This window comes from Puma concolor, unplaced genomic scaffold, assembly GCF_028749965.1.
Source record: "Puma concolor isolate L17-30 unplaced genomic scaffold, mPumCon1.1.hap2 unalloc_scaffold_11, whole genome shotgun sequence".
In the NCBI taxonomy this organism is placed as follows: Eukaryota; Metazoa; Chordata; class Mammalia; order Carnivora; family Felidae; genus Puma; species Puma concolor.
In genome coordinates, this window is record NW_028240136.1 from 146470 (window position 1) to 166471 (window position 20002).

The 20002-nt window shown below is 42.7% G+C and overlaps 1 protein-coding gene across 3 annotated transcripts in view; it reads right to left on the reverse strand.

Annotated features, from left to right (window-relative positions):
• Positions 1–19675, reverse strand: part of LOC147571704 (uncharacterized) — a 46343-nt gene extending 26668 nt beyond the window's left edge. The window contains exons 1-5 of one of the 3 annotated variants that reach the window (XM_086696131.1): positions 18722–18911; positions 17693–17878; positions 17474–17568; positions 16117–16199; positions 12484–12635 (exon numbers count right to left, since the gene is read on the reverse strand). In XM_086696131.1, the coding sequence (XP_086552257.1) occupies positions 12498–12635; positions 16117–16199; positions 17474–17568; positions 17693–17733 (357 nt within the window). In that variant the 5' untranslated portion in view covers positions 17734–17878; positions 18722–18911 and the 3' untranslated portion in view covers positions 12484–12497. Of the gene's footprint in view, positions 1–12483; positions 12636–15914; positions 16200–17473; positions 17879–18721; positions 18912–19212 lie in introns of those variants that run through there. The other 2 variants (XM_086696132.1, XR_015247118.1) reach the window with 2 other exon arrangements.
• Between the last annotated feature and the right edge of the window lie 327 nt (positions 19676–20002).

Here is a 20002-nt window from a genome sequence, read left to right on the forward strand (position 1 = left end):
CTTGGGCAATTTCTGTAATTTGGCTGCTGTAGAAAATGCTGCTATAAACATCAGGGTGCATGTATCCCTTTGAAGTATTATTTTTGTATTCTTTGTGTAAATACCTTGTAGTGAAATTGCTGGATTGTAAGGTAGTTCTGTTTTCAATTTTTTGAGGAATCTCCATGATGTTGTCCAGAGTGGCTGCACCAGTTTGCATTTCTACTAGCCATGCAAGAGGGTTCCTCTTTCCCCACATCCTTGGCAACACGTGTGGTTTCGTCATTCATTGATTTTAGTCATTCTGACAGATGTAAGGTGGTATCTCATTGTACTTTTGGATTGTATTTCCCTGATGATCAGTGTTGAGCATCTTTTCATGAGTCTCTTGGCTATCTGTGTGTCTTCTTTGGGAAAATGTCTCTTAATGTCTTCTGCCCACTTTTAATTGGATTTCTCATTTTTTGGATGTTGTATAACCTTATATGTTTTGGATACCAGCCTTTTATCAGTTGTTGTTTGCAAATATCTTCCATTCTGTAGGTTACATTTAATTTTGTTTATTGTTTCCTTTGTTATAGAAGCTTTTTATTTTTATCAAGTCCCATTATTTTTGCTTGTGTTTCCCTTACATCAGGAGACGTATCTACAAAGAAGTTGGTACAGCCAGTGTCAAATAAGTTACCGCCTGTGTTTTCCTCTGGGGTTTTTGTGGTTTCAGGTTTCACACATGGGTCTTTATCCATTTGGAATTTATTTTTGTGTATGTTGTAAGAAAGTGTTCCACGGGGCGCCTGGGTGGCGCAGTCGGTTAAGCGTCCGACTTCAGCCAGGTCACGATCTCGCGGTCCGTGAGTTCGAGCCCCGCGTCGGGCTCTGGGCTGATGGCTCAGAGCCTGGAGCCTGTTTCCAATTCTGTGTCTCCCTCTCTCTCTCTGCCCCTCCCCTGTTCATGCTCTGTCTCCCTCTGTCCCAAAAAATAAATAAATGTTGAAAAAAAAAATTTTAAAAAAAAGAAAGTGTTCCGTGTTTGTTTGCATGTTGCTGTCTAGTTTTCCTAAAACCATATGTTAAAGACTTTTTTTATGTTTGTTTATTTTGTGAATATAATTTATTGTCAAATTGGCTTACATACAACCCCACTGCTCATCCCAACAAATGCCCTCCTCAGTGTCCATCACCCATTTTCCCTCTCCCCCACCCCCCCATTCACACTTAGTTTGTTCTCTGTATTTAAGGATGTTGTGGTTTGCCTCGCTCCCTCTCTGTTTGTGCCTATTTTTTTCCCCTTCCCTTCCCCCATGGTCTTCTGTTCAGTTTCTCACAATCCACATATGAGTGAAAACATAGGATATCTGTCCTTCTCTGACTTATTTCACTCAGTATACTACCCTCCAGTTCCATTCATGTTGCTGCAAATGGCATGATTTCATTCTTTCTCATTGCCAAGTAGTATTCCATTGAATATATAAGCCACGTTAATTTTATCCATTCATCAGTTGATGGACATTTAGGCTCTTTCCATAATTTGGCTCTTGTTGAAAGTGCTGCTATAAACATTGGTGTACAAGTGCCCCTATGCATCAGCACTCCTGTATCCCTTGGGTAAATTCCTGGTAGTGTTATTGCTGGGTCATAGGGTACCTCTACTTTTAATTTTTTGAGAAACCTCCACACTGTGTTCCAGAGAGCTGCACCAGTTTGCATTCCTACCAACAGTGCAAGAGGTTTCCTGTTTCTCCACACCCTTGTCAGCAGCGTCTGTAGTTTCCTAATTTGTCCATTTGAGCCACTCTGGCTGGTGTAAAGTGGTATCTCAGTGTGATTTGATTTGTATTTCCCTGATGATGAGTGAGGTTGAGCATCTTTTCATGTGCCTGTTGGCCATCTGTATTTTTGAGAGAGAGAGAGACAGAGACAGAGAATACAGAGGAGGGACAGAGAGAGAAGGAGAGAGAATCCCAAGCAGGCTCTGCACTGACGTGGGGTCCAAACTCATGAACCCTGACATCATGACCTGATCTGAATGCAAGAGTCAGATGCTTAAGTGACTGAGCCACCCATGTACCCCAAGACTATCTTTTCCATTGGATATTCTTTCCCACTTTGACCATATACTTGTGAGTTCATTTCTGGGTTTCCATTCTATTGATCTGTGTGTGTGTGTGTGTGTGTGTGTGTGTGTGTGTGTGTGTTTTCCCTCAGTACCATACTGTTCTGATCACTATAGCTTTGTAATAAAACCTAAAGTCTGGAATTGTGATGCCTCCAGCGTTGCTTGTCTTCTACAAGTTTTGTTTTGGCTGTTTGGGGTCGTTTGTGTTTCCATACAAATTTTAGGATTATTCATTGAAGTTCTGTGAAAAATATTTTGTTGGAGGCTTCTGGGAAGATGGTGGCATAGAAGGACGCTGGGCTCACCACGTTCTGCGGGTCACTTAGATTCCACCCACACCTGCCTAAATAACCCAGAAAATTGCCAGAAGACTCACAGAACGGAGTCTCCGGAACCAAGCGTAGACAAGAGGTCCATGGAAGAGGGTAGGAAGGGCGGAGAGGCGGTGCGCGCTACATGGACTGGCGGGAGGGAGCCGGGGTGGAGGGGCAGCCCGCTGGCAAAGAGGAGCCCCTGAGTCTGCCTTGCAAAAGTGGAGGGGCTGGACAGAGTGTGTTCTGACAGCAAGCGGGACTTAACATCTGGAAGGTTATAAGTTAGATCTGCTCGGAAAACGGGAGGGCTGGAGGACAATGGGAGGGAGAGTTGTTGAGCCCTGGACAACAGAGCGCAGCTTGGTGGGGAACAAAGGCGCTAGCCAGCGCCATCTTCCTCGCCCATCCCCCATCCAAAATCCCAAAGGGAACCAGTTCCTGTCAGGGAACTTGCGTGCACCGTGCAAACACCCAACGCTGTGCTTCTGCGGATCCATCCCTCCGGCGGGTCTGACTCCCTCCCGGTGCCGCAGGGCCCATCCCGAAGCGGATACCCAAAGGAAAAGGGAGCTGAGCCTGCCCCTCCCAACCCTGTGCACCTGGCCGATCAACCCCAGCTAATATGCCAGATCCCCAGCACCACAAGCCTGGCAGTGTGCAAGTAGCCCAGACGGGCCACGCCACCCCACAGTGAATCCCGCACCTAGGAGAAGGGAAGAGAAGGTACACACCAGTCTGACTGTGGCCCCAGCGGTGGGCTGGGGGCAGACATCAGGTCTGACTGCGGCCCCGCCCACCAATGCAAGTTATTCAAGACAGCACAGGCGAAGTGCCCTGCTGTTCCACACCACTCCAGGGACTATCCAAAATGATGGAATGGAAGAATTGCCCATAAAAAAACCTCCAGGAAATAATGACAGCTAATGAACTGATCAAAAACGATTTAAACAATATAACAGAAAGTGAATTTAGAATAATAGTCATAAAATGAATTGCTGGGCTTGAAAACAGTATAAAGGACAGCACAGAATCTATTGCTACAGAGATCAAGGGACTAAGGAACAGCCAGGAGGAGCTAAAAAATGCTATTAATGAGCTGCAAAATAAAATGGAGATGACCACAGCTTGGATTGAAGAGGCAGAGGAGAGAATAGGTGAACTAGAAGATAAAATTATGGAAAAAGAAGAAGCTGAGAAAAAGAGAGATAAAAAAATCCAGGAGTATGAGGGGAAAATTAGAGAACTAAGTGATGCACTAAAGAGAAATAATCTATGCATAATTGGTATTCCAGAGGAGGAAGAGAGAGGGAAAGGTGCTGAAGGTGTACTTGAAGAAATCATAGCTGAGAAATTCCCTGATCTGGGGAAGGAAAAAGGCATTGAAATCCAAGAGGCACAGAGAACTCCCTTCAGACGTAACTTGAATCGATCTTCTGCACAACATATCATAGTGAAACTGGCAAAATGCAAGGATAAAGAGAAAATTCTGAAAGCAGCTAGGGATAAACGTGCTCTAACATATAAAGGGACACTGATAAGACTCGTGACGGATCTCTCTACTGAAACTTGGCAGGCCAGAAAGGAATGGCAGGAAATCTTCAATGTGATGAACAGAAAAAATATGCAGCCAAGAATCCTCTATCCAGCAAATCTGTCGTTTAGAATAGAAGGAGAGATAAAGGTCTTCCCAAACAAAAACTGAAGGAATTCATCACCACTAAACCAGCCCTACAAGAGATCCTAAGGGGGATCCTGTGAGACAAAGTACCAGAGATATCGCTACAAGCATGAAACCTACAGACATCACAATGACTCTAAACCCATATCTTTCTATAACACTGAATGTAAATGGACTAAATGCGCCAACCAAAAGACATAGAGTATCAGAATGGATAAAAAAACAAGACCCATTTGCTGTCCACAAGAGACTCATTTTAGACCTGAGGACACTTTCATATTGAAAGTGAGGGGATGGAGAACTATCTATCATGCTACTGAAAGTCAAAAGAAAGCTGGAGTAGCCATACTTATATAAGACAAACTAGACTTTAAATTAAAGGCTGTAGCAAGAGATGAAGAAGGGCATTATATAATAATTACAGGGTCTATCCATCAAGAAGAACTAACAATTATAAATGTCTATGCGCCGAATACCCAAGCCCCCAAATATATAAAACAATTACAAACATAAGCAACCTTATTGACAAGGATGTGGTAATTGCAGGGGACTTTAATACCGCACTTACAACAATGGATAGATCATCTAGACACATGGTCAATAAAGAAACAAGGGCCCGGGATGATACATTGGATCAGATGGACTTGACAGATATATTTAGAACTCTGCATCCCAAAGCAACAGAATATACTTTCTTCTCGAGTGCACATGGAACATTCTCCAAGATAGATCACATACTGGGTCACAAAACAGCCCTTCATAAGTATACAAGAATTGAGATCATACCATGCATACTTTTGGGCCACAATGCTATGAAGCTTGAAATCAACCACAGGAAAAAGTCTGGAAAACCTCCAAAAGCATGGAGGTTAAAGAACACCCTACTAAAGAATGAATGGATCAGCCAGGCAATTAGGGAAGAAATTAAAAAATATATGGAAACAAACGAAAATGAAAATGCAACAATCCAAACGCTTTGGGATGCAGCGAAGGCAGTCCTGAGAGGAAAATACATTGCAATCCAGGCCTATCTCAAGAAACAAGAAAAATCCCAAAAACAAAATCTAACAGCACACCTAAAAGAAATAGAAGCAGAACAGCAAAGGCAGCCTCAACCCAGCAGAAGAAGAGAAATAATAAAGATCAGAGCAGAAATAAACAATATAGAATCTAAAAAAACTGTAGAGCACATCAACGAAACCAAGAGTTGGTTTTTTGAAAAAATAAACAAAATTGATAAGCCTCTAGCCAGGCTTCTCAAAAAGAAAAGGGAGATGACCCAACTAGATAAAATCATGAATGAAAATGGAATTATTACAACCAATCCCTCAGAAATACAAGAAATTATCAGGGAATATTATGAAAAATTATATGCCAACAAACTGGACAACCTGGAAAAAGGGACAAATTCCTAAGCACCCACACACTTCCAAAACTCAAACAGGAGGAAATCGAAACCTTGAACAGACCCATAACCAGCGAAGAAATTGAATCAGTTGTCAAAAATCTCCCAACAAATAAGAGTCCAGGACCAGATGGCTTCCCTGGGGAATTCTACCAGACATTTAAAGCAGAGATAATACCTATCCTTCTCAAGCTGTTCCAAAAAACTGAAAGGGAAGGAAAACTACCAGACTCATTCTATGAAGCCAGTGTTACTTTGTTTCCCAAACCAGGCAGAGACCCAGCAAAAAAAAAAAAAAAAAAAAAAAAGAGAACTACAGGCCAATATCCCTGATGAATATGGATGCCAAAATTCTCAATAAGATGCTAGCAAATCGAATTTAACAGCTTATAAAAAGGATTATTCACCATGATCAAGTGGGATTCATTCCTAGGATGCAGGACTGGTTCAACATTTGCAAATCCATCAACGTGATACATCACATTAATAAAAGAAAAGATAAGAATCATATGATCCTGTCAATCCATGCAAAAAAAGCATTTGACAAAATTCAGCATCCTTTCTTAATAAAAACCCTCAAGAAAGTCAAGATAGAAGGAACATACTTAAACATCATAAAAGCCATTTATGAAAAGCCCACAGCTAACATCATCCTCAATGGGGAAAAACTGAGAGCTTTTTCCCTGAGATCAGGAACACGACAGGGATGTCCACTCTCACCGCTGTTGTTTAACATAGCGTTGGAAGTTCTAGCATCAGCAATCAGACAACAAAAGGAAATCAAAGGCATCAAAATTGGCAAAGATGAAGTCAAGCTTTCACTTTTTTCAGATGACATGATAGTATACATGGAAAATCCGATAGACTCCACCAAAAGTCTGCTAGAACTGATACATGAATTCAGCAAAGTTGCAGGATACAAATTCAATGTACAGAAATCCGTTGCATTCTTATACACGAATAATGAAGCAACAGAAAGACAAATAAAGAAACTGATCCCATTCACACTTGCACCAAGAAGCATAAAATACCTAGGAATAAATCTAACCAAAGATGTACAAGATCTGTATGCTGAAAACTATAGAAAGCTGATGAAGGAAATTGAAGAAGATATAAAGCAATGGGAAAACATTCAGTACTCATGGGTTGGAAGAATGAATATTGTTAAAATGTCAATACTACCCAAAGCTATCTACACATTCAATGCAATCCCAGTCAAAATTGCACCATCATTCTTCTCAAATCCAGAACAAGCAATCCTAAAATTCATATGGAAGCACAAAAGGCTCCGAATAGCCAAAGTAATCTTGAAGAAGAAGACCAAAGCAGGAGGCATCACAATCCCAGACTTTAGCCTCTACTACAAAGCTGTAATCATCCAGACGGCATGGTATTGGCACAAAAATAGACACATAGACCAATGGAATAGAATAGAAACCCCAGAACTAGACCCACAAACGGATGGACAACTAATCTTTGACAAAGCAGGAAAGAACATCCAATGGAAAAAAGACAGTCTCTTTAACAAATGGTGCTGGGAGAACTGGACAGCGACATGCAGAAGGTTGAAACTAGACCACTTTCTCACACCATTCACAAAAATAAACTCAAAATGGATGAAGGACGTGAATGTGAGACAGGAAACCATCCAAACCCTAGAGGAGAAAGCAGGAAAAAACCTCTCTGACCTCAGCTGTAGCAATCTCTTACTTGACACATCCCCAAAGGCAAGGGAATTAAAAGCAAAAATGAACTATTGGGACCTTATGAAGATAAAAAGCTTCTGCACAGCAAAGGAAACAACCAACAAAACTAAAAGGCAACCAACGGAATGGGAAAAGATATTTCCAAATGACATATCGGACAACGGACTAGTATCCAAAATCTATAAAGAGCTCACCAAACTCCACACCCGAAAAACAAATAATCCAGTGAAGAAATGGGCAGAAAACATGAAGAGACACTTCTCTAAAGAAGACATCCGGATGGCCAACAGGCACATGAAAAGATGCTCAACGTCGCTCCTCATCAGGGAAACACAAATCAAAACCACACTCAGATACCACCTCACGCCAGTCAGAGTAGCCAAAATGAACAAATCAGGAGACTATAGATGCTGGAGAGGATGTGGAGAAACAGAAACCCTCTTGCACTTTTGGTGGGAATGCAAACTGGTGCAGCCACTCTGGAAAACAGTGTGGAAGTTCCTCAAAAAATTAAAAATAGACCTACCCTATGACGAAGCAATAGCCCTGCTAGGAATTTACCCAAGGGATACAGGAGTGCTGATGCATAGGGGCACTTGTACCCCAATGTTTATAGCAGTACTCTCAACAATAGCCAAATTATGGAAAGAGCCTAAATGTCCATCAACTGTTGAATGGATAAAGAAATTGTGGTTTATATATACAATGTAGTACTACGTGGCAATGAGAAAGAATGAAATATGGCCCTTTGTAGCAACGTGGATGGAACTGGAGAGTGTGATGCTAAGTGAAATAAGCCATATAGAGAAAGACAGATACCGTATGTTTTCACTCTTATGAGGATCCTGAGAAACTTAACAGAAGACCATGGGGGAGGGGAAGGGGAAAAAAAAGTTAGAGAGGGAGGGAGCCAAACCATAAGAGACTCTTAAAAACTGAGAATGAACTGAGGGTTGATGGGGGATGGGAGGGAGGGAAGGGTGGGTGATGGGCATTGAGGAGGACACCTGTTGGGATGAGCACTGGGTGTTATATGGAATCCAATTTGACAATAAATTTCATATATTTAAAAAAATTTTGTTAATGTCATAGGGATTTCATTACATGTATAGATTGTTTTGAGGAGAGTAGGCATTTTAACAGTATTTGTTCTTCCCATCCATGAACATGAAATGTATTTCCATTTCTTTGTGTCCTCTTCCATTTCTTTCATCAGCGTTTCATAGCCTTGAGAGTACAGGCCTTTCACCTCTTTGCTTAGGTTTATTCCTGGTATCTTGTGGTATTTGGTGCACCTGTCAATGGGATTGATTCCTTAATTTCTCTTTCTGTTAATTCATGATTCGTTTATAGAAATGCAATAGATTTCTGTACATTGATTTTTGTATATTGTGACTTGTGGAATTCATATATCAATTCTAGCAATTTTTATGGGATTCTTTCATGTTTTTTGTATGGAGCATCATGTCATTTACAAATAGCAAAAGTTCTACTTCTTCCTTGCTGATTTGGATTCCTTTTATTTCTTTTTGTTGTCTGATTGCTATGTCCGGGACTTTCAGTACTATGTGGAATAACAGTGGTGAGAGGGGACATCTCTGTCTTGTTCCTGACCTTAGAGGAAAAGCTTTCAATTTTTCCTCATTCAGGATGAGATTAGCTGTGGGTTTTTCATAGATGACCTTTATTATGTGCAGGTGTGTTGAGTCTCAATCTACTTTGCTGAGGGTTTTTATCATGAATGGATGTGACATTTTGCCAGTTGCTTTTTCTGCATCTGTTGAAAGCATCTTATTTTTCTTATCCTTTCTTCTCTTACTGTGGTGCATCATGTTGATTGATCTGTGCGTGTGGAACCACCCTTGCAGCCCAGAAATATATCCCACTTGATTATGGGAAATGGTTCTGTTAATGTATTGTTGAATTTCATTTGAAGGTATTTAATGAGAATTTCTGCATACATGCTCATCAGGGTATTGGCGTTCACTTTTATTAAAAATTTTTAAAAACATATTTTCAAATGTTTATTTATTTACTTAGAGAGATAGAGTACATAAAAGTGAGGGAGAGGCAGAGAGACAGGGAGAGAGAGAATCCTGAGTAGGCTCTGCACTGTCAGCGCAGGTCCAATGTGGGACTTGAACCCATGAACCGCAAGACAATGACCTAATCAGAAATTAAGAGTTGGACAGTCAACCGACCGAGCCACCCAGGTGCCCCTGCAGTTTTCGTTTTTTTTAATTTTTTTTTTAACACTTATTTATTTTTGAGACAGAGAGAGACAGAGCATGAACGGGGGAGGGTCAGAGAGAGAGAGGGAGACACAGAATCCGAAACAGGCTCCAGGCTCTGAACTGTCAGCACGGAGCCCGATGTGGGGCTCGAACTCACAGACTGTGAGATCATGACCTGAGGCGAAGTCGGACGCTCAACCGACTGAGCCACCCAGGCGCCCGTTTTCGTTTTTATCTGGTTTTGGTATCAGGGTAGTGATGGTCTCATAACATGAATTTGTAAGTTTTCCTTCTTTTTTATTTTTTGTAATAATTTGAGAAGAATAGATATTACCTCTTCCTTAAATATTTGGTAGAATTCATCAGTGAAGCCATCTGGCCCTGAACTCTTGTGTTTGGGGAGATATTTTTTAAATTACTGATTCAATTTCTTTCTGGTTTCAGATTTTCTATATCTTCCTATTTCAGTTTTGGTAGTTTATGTGTTTCTATGAATTTATCCATTTCTCTCAGAGTGTCCAATTTGTTTGCATTTAGTTTTTCATAATATTGTCTTCTAATTGTATTTCTGTGGTGTTGACTGTTATTTCTCCTCTCTTATTTGTGATTTTATTTATTTAAATTCTTTCTTTTTTCTTTGTGATAAGTCTGGCTAGGAGGCTTTCAAGTTGATAACTGTTTTCAAAGAACCAGCCCCTGGTTTCACTGACTTGGTCTACTGTTTTTTGTTTCTGTATCACTTATTTCTGCTTTAATCTTTATTATTTCCTTCCTTCTGCTGTCTTTAGCCTTGGATTGTTCTTTTTATCATCCTTTAATTGTAAGTTTGGATTGTTTGAGATTTTTTCTTGCTTTTTAAGGTAGGCTTGTATTGTTATATACTGTCTTAGGACTGCTTTTGCCACATTCTAAAGTTTTTACCAGTGTATTTTCTCATTGATTTCCTGGTTGGCCCATTCATTTAGTAGCATGTTGTTTAACCTCCCTTTATTTGTGGTTCCCCCACCCCCTTTTTTTTGTGGTTGACTTCACATTTCCTAGCTTTGTGGTCAGAAAAGATGCTTGGTCTGATCTCATCTTTGTGTACTTGTTGAGGCCTGATTTGTAACCTAGAATGTGATCGATTCTGGAGAATGTCCCATGTGCACTTGAAAAGAATGTGTATTCTGCCATTTTAGTATGGAGTGTTCTGAATATATCTGTTAAACCCATCTGGTCCAGTGTGTCATTCAAAGCCACTGTTTCCTTGTTGATTTTCTGTTAGAGGATGTGTCCTTTGATGTAAGTAATGTGTTAAAGTCCTCTACTATCATTATTATAAATTAGTTCCTTTATGTTTGTTGTTAATTCTTTCATATATCTGGTGATTGCATGTTGGATGCATAAAAATTTACAATCGTTGGATCTTATTGTTTGATTGTCCTCTTTATTATGAGATAGTGTCCATCTTCATCTCTTGTACTGTTTCTTTTTTTTTTTTTTAATTTATGTTTTAGTCCTTGTCATGTTCCTGACCTTAGGGGGAAAGCTTCTCAGTTTCTCTCCATTGAAGATGATATTAGCTTTGGGACTTTCACATATGGACATTATGATGTTGAGGCACGATCCTTCTATCCCTCCTTTCGTGAGGGTTTTTTCATCAAGAAAGAAGGGGGCGCCTGGGTGGCGCAGTCGGTTAAGCGTCCGACTTCAGCCAGGTCACGATCTCGCGGTCCGTGAGTTCGAGCCCCGCGTCGGGCTCTGGGCTGATGGCTCGGAGCCTGGAGCCTGTTTCCGATTCTGTGTCTCCCTCTCTCTCTGCCCCTCCCCCGTTCATGCTCTGTCTCTCTCTGTCCCAAAAATAAATAAACGTTGAAAAAAAAAAAAAAAATTAAAAAAAAAAAGAAAGAAGGCTGTATTTTGTCAAATGCTTTTTCTGCATCTATTGAGAGCATCATGTGGTTCTTATCCTTTTTTTGGTTAATGTGATGTATCACATCACTTGATTTGCAGATATTGAATCAGCTGTGCATCCCAGGAAAAAACCCCACCTCATTATGGTGAATACTTCTTTTTATGTATTGTTGGATCTGGTTTGCTTATTTTTTGTGAGAATTTTTGCATTCAGTTTCATCAGGGAAATTGGTCTGTAGTTCTCCTTTTTAGTGGAATCTTTGTCCACTTTGGACTCAAGACAATGCTGGCCTCATAGAATGAGTTTGGAAGTGTTCCTTCCATTTTCTGGCCATAACCTTATCTTGTTCCTTCATTTGGGATGCATTCCTCTTGTCTTGGCATTTTGGCTGAGTATTTGCCTTCTCTGTGTTCCAAAAGCTCCTTATGTTACCTGCCTGTGAGATAAATGGCTTTATGAAGAGGATGTCATCTAGTGTCCAGGGCCAGGCACATCAGGGAGTGACTGTGGTGTGTGTTGCGTGCACTGTTTTGTGTTCTGGCTGCACTATCCTTCAGGCCAGTCGTATGGGCAATGTATGGTCCTTGGCCGGAACGTGGGGAGTTTTATCTAGGTCTGCTCTGATCTGCTTGTTAAATGAGACTTGGAACGACTGCCACTAGAAGTGAAGCCCTGCACAACTGTCTGGTCAAGAGAGGTGCTGTGGTCAGGGGCTTCTGCTGGTCTTCTGGAGAAGGGGCCAGCTCCTCTGGGACCGAGGCAAGCTTGACCTAGAAGGCCAGTCTCGCCAGAGCACAGGAAGGTGGGGCTTGGTGTAAGCAGGTTAGGCAGTCAGTGTGGGAATTGCCTTGTTTCCGGTAGGTGGCTCTGTGTTTATGCTGGGGGGCAGAGGAGGGAAATGGTGCCACCCAGCTCCTCTGTCCCAGCTCCTTTGTCCCCTCTTTGTGACCACTGTGAAAAGAGCAAGGGCTCTTTTCCTAGAGGATTTATGGAGTGAATACTAAATTAATAAAATAGCATACTCCCCATAGGAAGACACCTAAGTCCACAGTCACCCCCCACCGTTTATACCCCTCCGCCACAAAGGCTGCTTACTGTGTATGTGAAGAACTATAGAATGAGAAGGAATGACAGTCCCAGTTTCCACCCAGGGAATCATAGCCCTTGTGGCTCAAAGCTCTGCCTCTAAGCCCCCGCCTGTGCCCGATCTGCTGCTCTCCTGACAGTAGGGTCTCCTCCTCTCTGGAAGTGCTATCCAGTGGCACAGAGACACATGGAGCGATAGGGAGCCTGAGGTCCTGCAGAGAATCTGGAAAAAAGCATGCTCTTAGAGAAACACTTCGCCTATACATGTTAATTGGGCTCAGCTAATTTATTTTAATTCAGAGGTACTTCTCAGCTTAAGTAGAGTAAAATTTGCAGGGTACTTTTGTCCTCTAAAAATATAAGCTAAAATTCTAATTAACAAAATTAACACAAATGCACTTTGATTTCTGGTGTAAATTTCCGTGTTTTACCCGTACCTGTGACACAGGACACCACAGAACCTGCTCATGTGAACCCAAGTGAAGACCATGGTGGGGACTTGCCACACAGGTCATTTTGGATTTTTTTCTCTTCACAACTTAACTTTCAGTGCGTGTTTTCTACAACAAGTATGTCACCTCTTATAGTTCAGAATGTTCATACCCAGGGCACACCTGAAGGGATTCTGGACAGCATGTTTACCACAAAAAGATTGAATGCTGATGGATATGAAAGTTACGCTAAGACCACTCTATATGACACATACAAAAATATAAGTTGCAGTGAAGGGAGTTTGCATTTTCAGGTTGTAGAGATATCCACAGATTTTCTGAACACATTAAAACCCTTGACAGAAACAGGAGAGGAAGAAACAGCAAGAGCAGTGATGCCACATTGAGGAGATCCAGAAAGAATGAGGCAAGCCAGGAGACTTCCAAGTGGAGTGTGGGATCATCCACCTTGGCTTATTTCCAGGAACACACTGGAAAAGCCCTAAGGTCCTCACCCCTAAGCACACTTAACTTGTAAACTTACACAAAGAGATGCCAGGTGGCCAGTAGAGAAGCCCGTAGACTATTCGGTAAAGGTTGTGCATTTGGAACATAAAAAAACAAGCAGACATATCATATGACACAGAAACCAGAGACATTGGCAGGAGAGTGTGCTGTACAGAAAGATGTGGGTGTCAGGAGAGACTTAGAACTGAAAATGGCCAGAGCATTTCCCTTGTACTTCTCGGCACTTTTGGTAGAGTCAGTATTGGTATCACTCACGGGGGTGACACCAGCTCCTGGATATGCTAAAGGCCCTGGATGGGATGGACATTTACTCTGATTTGAGTAGACTGTTGGGGGATTAAAAACAAAACAAAACAAAACAAAACAAAAAAACCCTCCTCACATTCCTCACACAACTGAAACTCTTTGCTCCAGTCAGATCACAAATCACATGCAGAGGGTGTGCCTCATCCCTCAGGTGATCCCCAAGAAGTGGAACACCCATCCTGTAAACCCTGACGAAGACTTGTAAAAGCCTTGATTCAGATGTTTTCATCACTCATCAAACAATGATGGATGGCTGGGGCTCGAGTACATGGATATACATTAGGCTGTGCCTCATGCCTCACAGAGCCCAGCCCGCGGGCAGGGCATTTCTAATGAACCGCTATGTCTGCTTTTCTGCATACAGCCCCATTCCTTCTCCACGAGAGACACCTGTACCAACACAGAGTGGAGGAAATGACAGAAAGATGATATGTCGATCATGAAACACAAGGAATGTGGTAATGGCGGCAGACACATTCCCCTTGCATCATAATGGTCTGTGGTACCACCTCTGCACCTTGGCCAAAGACCTAACACCAACAAAAATGAGTGTGCTTTACAAGTCAACTCATACCGCTCAGATCATCTTACCAAGTGTTGCTGGTGGAGGGTTCGGAGTGACCCCAGGGCCACCAAGGTTCAGGAGGTGGATGTGCTGAATAGCCCATGGGGGTGCGTCTAGGGTCCTTGTCTGCAGAATCTTCCAGTTAATGGAGGAAGTCCCCATGGATCCACACTGTCCTGGAGAACAGAAGTGACAGCTACGTGCATATGCCAGAAAAGAGAACCAATACCCAAAGCAGCTTTAACCCAGAGAAGAACGTGTCAGCACCTGCCACCTTCTCTGCCAACAGGATCCAAGAGTGTAGCATCAGTACCTGAAAACTCTGTCCCTGCAACTGGATACCACCTTCAGCTTGGGGTAGTAGATGCAAGAGGTGGAACTGCTGTCACCACACATCACTGCCCATGTCTGCGGAAGTAAAATGGCAAGGGTCCCGTCCTAGAGGGTTAACAGAAGTAATTACATACTAATGAAGCAGCATTCTCCAGACAGGCAGGCATCTATGTCCCAGTTCACCCTGCATCCGTCCTCTGCAGTGACTCCTGATGCTCTGTTTTTGATATATTAGGAACACAACAAATTAGTGCAAATAAATGGCTCATATTCTGCTCGTGGAATCACAGCCACTCCTGACGAAAAGTTCTGCAGCCGGACCCTCACTTTGCCTCCTCTGCTCCTCTCCCTGAAAAGAGTCTTCCCTCTTGAAGTGTTGTCAAAGGCCTCTGAGACCTCTGGGGAGTGGAGGATGCCTGGGATCTTGCAGGGGAATGAGAGTCTTCTGTAAGGAACAAGTGACTTGTGGTGAATGTCTCCAAAGCTCAGATGTGTTCATCTTAATTCATAGGGAATTCTGATTTTAAGCATACTACAGGACACAGAGTAATTAAGTCCTACAGAGAACAAGAGGTAAAAATTCACATGACAGAATTAATTCAAGTGTGTTTTGATTTCTGGTATAAAACTCCTGGGATGTGTCATGAGACTGTATCAGCTCTAACAGTGACTGGGGACACAACCAGAAACTGCTCATATGAACACAATCGAAGGACACAATGTTCAGGTTATTTTTACCTAAGGTATAGCTGGAAGGATTCCAGACAACTCATTTACCAACAAAGACGGGAAGGTGATGAGTGATGATAATGACTTTGTCTAAGACCACTCTGAATCGCACAGGGCACAGGGACACCTGGGTGGCTCAGTCGGTTGAGTGACTGACTTCAGCTCAGTTCATGATCTCAAGGTTTGTGAGTTCAAGCCCCGCGTTGGGCTCTGTGCTGATAGGTTAGAGCCTGGAGCCTGCTTCTGATTCTGTGTCTCCCTCTCTCTCTGCTCCTTCCCCACTCGTGCTCTGTCTCTCTCTGTCTCAGAAATAAATAAATATTAAAAAAATTTTTAAATTGCACAGGGCTCAAAATAAAAAGTTGGAGTAATTATGGGGTTTTGCATTTTTCAATTTTAAACAATACAGTAGACTTTCTAGCAGGTTAATCTCCTAGCCAGAATCAAGAAAGGAAGACACAGCAGCCACACTGTTCCCACAGAGTTGAGGTCTGGCAGGGGTGACCCAGGCCAGGAGACGTCTGTTTGGAATATGGGGTCATCCTCCTCTCGTTATTTCCAGAAACACACGGTAAAGTTTTAGGGTACTCAGCCTCTAAGCGCTTTGGGCTTCTAAACTTACCACAAAAAGATGACAGGCTGAAAATAGAGAAGCTTGTAGGCTCCTAGGTTAAGAGTGTGCATTTGGAAAACAAATAACAAGCAGGCATATCACACAACACACAAAACGAGACTAGGCCAGGAGAGCGTGCTGTACAGACAGATGAGGGTTTCCCGAAAGTGTTACGACTGAGAATGGTCCCAGGATTTACCTTGTCCTTGTCTGCATTCTTCGTACAGTCAGAGCTGCTGTAACTCACAGAGCTTGCACCAGTTTCTGGATCTGCTAAGGACCCTGGAAGGGATAGAGGTTTATTCTACTTTAGTGGACTGTGTGAAATTAGAAGAAGCCCTCACCTCATTCCTCCAATATCTTAAACTGTTCCCTACACACAGGTCCTTGGCCAGAGGCAGAGGGTATCCCACATGCCTCAGGTGACCCCCAAGGATAAGGGGGAGAACCATCCCCTCACCTTGATAAAGACCTCACCGTGCCCTAGTTCATGTTTTTCGCAATTAATCAAATAACTGTAGACAGGTCAGGCTCAACTAGCAATCTAGAAGTCATCACCTAAACAGAGGTTTCTCAGTATACATTATGGGAAATCACCATTTCATTACAGATTAAGAATAAAAATAAGGATGCCTGGGTGGCTCAGTCAGTTAATCATCTGACTCTTGATTTTGGCTCAGGTCATGATCTCACAGCTTGTGAGTTCGAGCCCTGCATCCGGCTCCACCCTGACGGTGTTGAGATTCTCTCTCCCCGCCTCTCTCTCTGCTCCTCACAGACGCGCGCACATACACACACACACACACACTCTCTCTCTCTCTCTCTCTCTCTCTCTTTCTCTCTCTCTCTCAAAATAAATGAGCTTTAAAAAAGGGTAAATGGAGAATACTGATTGGGGTGTATCATCAGGGAATGCTCAACCTGGGTATGTTTCTTCAGGCTCCAGGTGGATTGTTCAGTCTTTTCGCTTATCTATAAGCTGCCTTCTACATTGGAAATTATTATATAACTATATCTGAATAGAAATGTACTTATACTAATATATAAACGAGAAAAGAAAAACGATGGGTATTTAGCAGTGAAGCTGCAGACTTGCCCTGATAACATCAGAGGACAAAGCTATATGGAGCCTGAATTTAGGAACGTAGGGCTATGGTTCAAGAAAAAAATAAAATAAAAATGACAACGTTAAAAATAGTAACGAAATGAACTTCTCCTCAAACAAAACTAAAATAAAGTCTTCACATTGCGTCAAGGTGGGAAGAAAGCTAAGGCCCATGTCCCATCATCCCCTCCAGGCTCCTCTCTTTAGCTAGGGGATGCTGGAGGAGGTGGGAGGGTCCACAGTCAGGGGAGGGGCCTGAGCTCCACCAGTCACAGGGACAGGTGCTCCGCTGGCTGGGGCACCAGAGGAGAACACCCTCCTGTCACCCCTTCAGACCACCTACTGTCTTTAGGTAGTAATTGTGGTTCTGTCCAGGACACACGATGATCACCCACAGGAAAAGGCTTTGCCGCAGAAATTAGGCTGCTGCACATCACCATCTGCTCCTTACCTCTCCTCGGAGGGTTCTGCGTCTCTGGACTTCCAGGCATTGGTCTCTGCCTCCTGTATCCTTCAAGCAGCCTCTTTCCTTCCATCCCATCCAGTCTTGGATACAGAAAAAGAATGGACTTCTATAAGAGTTGCAATGCCACGTCCTCTGACTAGACACTAAACAACACAGCTGTCATCCCTCAAAACACCCATAAAAACTCATGTCACGCTCCCACACCTGTGTTTCAAGCGGGCGACCTCCCGGCTCTGCTCTGCCATTTCCCTCTCCCAGATCTGAGGCTTGACCTGGGGGAGAAAAACACATCCACCTTCAGTCGTGCCAGACTGTGCGCCAAAGAGGGAGAGGAGGAAAAAAGGAAACACTTACCCAGTTGTCCTGAGCATTCTTCTCATGAACTCCGATCTGAAAAGCAACAATGAAAAGTCCATGTTTAGGAATTCCAAGGGCCACTACACTCACCCACATGAGGTACTAAGGGTTCAATATGTCAGGCAGAGCTTAGGGTCCCTGGTGTCTGAAGGTGAGTTCTGCCTGCTGAAGCTGTTCTTGTCTTTGTCCATTTTGTTGCCTGTGAGTTATAGTTGCTTTTGTCAGATAAGGCCCAATATTGGGTATGATTTTCAATAATCTGCCCATGTTCTCATCATCCTCCTATGTGTCCCTTAATACAATTTTACACATGAAACACTTTTCACATGATTGTAAATGTACAATAGGATCAAAACTGTTGTTCCATCCTTTCCTAACTCATTCCATGACTGTAGGGTTCAGAGTTCACATAATTCCTTCCCCCTTTCAATTGTGCCCTAATTCATCATGTGACAAGTGTCTTTCATCATAAAGCTCTTTCGTCCTTTCACTTAGATCTTCACCACGTTTCCTAGGGTTGCAAAGACCAGGGCCATGAAATGGCACTACCATGTTGATGGTATGATTCATTCTAAGACACACTGCTTTCCTACAGATTATGATACTTGACACCACCCCCCAGGAACGTTGGCATGGATGAAGTTTCCACACAGTCTGGCCATTGCTTGAAATCTGGAAATGTTGATGAAGTTAATTGTTTTGTTCTTTCTAAATCTTACCTTTTTATCTGTTAATAATCTATGCATATGTCCTCTGAAGTTTTGTTTATATTAGTATGTTGAGTCTAAACATCGACTTTTAACCTTGTAAAAAGGTTAGAAACAAAAAAAATGAAGAGAGGTTCATGAGCTGCTGGTAATTAGTAGCTGAACTCACTTGTACTTGTTTATTTCTTTCATAGCTATTTTCACATTTCCCCTGCAGCTGCCAGCTGATTCTTCTTTGCCGCCAGTTCACACTGTGTCATTTTCAGCTTCCTAAGATGGGAAAGACATATACACAGTCCAGGAGCCAAGGTCCACAAATTCTGCCTTTTTACCTCCCAGCACTCTTGAAGGCCTAGATGCAAATATCCCTTCCCCCACCTCACCCATAAATGCACGGACTGACAACACAGTGAGAGAAATGAACTGAACACCCCATTTAAGTTAAACAAAATTAAGCCTCTGCCTGCTGCCATGTCTCTGCTCTCAGACCTGTTTCCTCTCCTTCATCATAAAGTCATCAAATAACATTGCACTTTGTGCCTTCCCAGAGCTGGTCTTTTGTTTGAAATGGTGAAGGCTCATTTTAGTTCAGCATGAAAAACCGTGTCTGACCAACCATACCCATTAGGATGAAGCAAGGGATCATCACTAGTCTCAGACCTCCATGGGGAGCCCTGATTCTCAGTCCAGAAGTTGTACCCTGACACAGACAATCACCTTGAAAGACGACCTGCCAGGTATGGCTTCCCCAACATTGCAGCTCCCTCCCAGACATCGCTAGAGCCAGGAGTACAACCCCTGTGTCCACCTTCACATATCCTGGTGGAGGAAAAGGCCAATCTTAGAGCAGCAACATCTCCTGAAGTAGAACCTGATATGAACTGTCACACAGTCTGGGTTTATCTCCAGGAAACAGATTTCAGATGGAAAACTATCAACTTCATGGAGCCAATGTACTTGAACAAGACTCAGTTCATTGACAGTGAAGGCAGCAAAGGGAAATGCTTAGAAAGGCTGGCTTGCTGTGTTGCCCTCAGACTATTTTGTTCATGGTGTTGCTTTAAAGGGTTTCAACTTGGTAATGGATGTATTCAAGAGTCACATGCAAAATTGAAAGACTCCTAGAAACTAACACCAAACCTCTAGACAGAGAAAGGCACATGCAGTTCCTTCCGGCATCTCAGGCAGTCCTTCAACAAATGCTTTCTGGAGTGGCTGGAATGTAGTGGTTCTGTTGTAAGGGATTGAAAATAGAAAGGTGGCCAGGGTGCTGTACGTGCTTCCCAAAAGAGCTTAGAAATGATAAAAACAAGATGCCAGTGAGACAGAGCAGGCTCCACCCCAGGTGTGGGAAGGACTAACAGAAGCTGAGTCTCCAGGGAAGAGAAGGAAGTATTTCCTTTTCAATGTGAATGAGGGACTCTAAAGGCCCTGATCTCCTCCTGAGAAC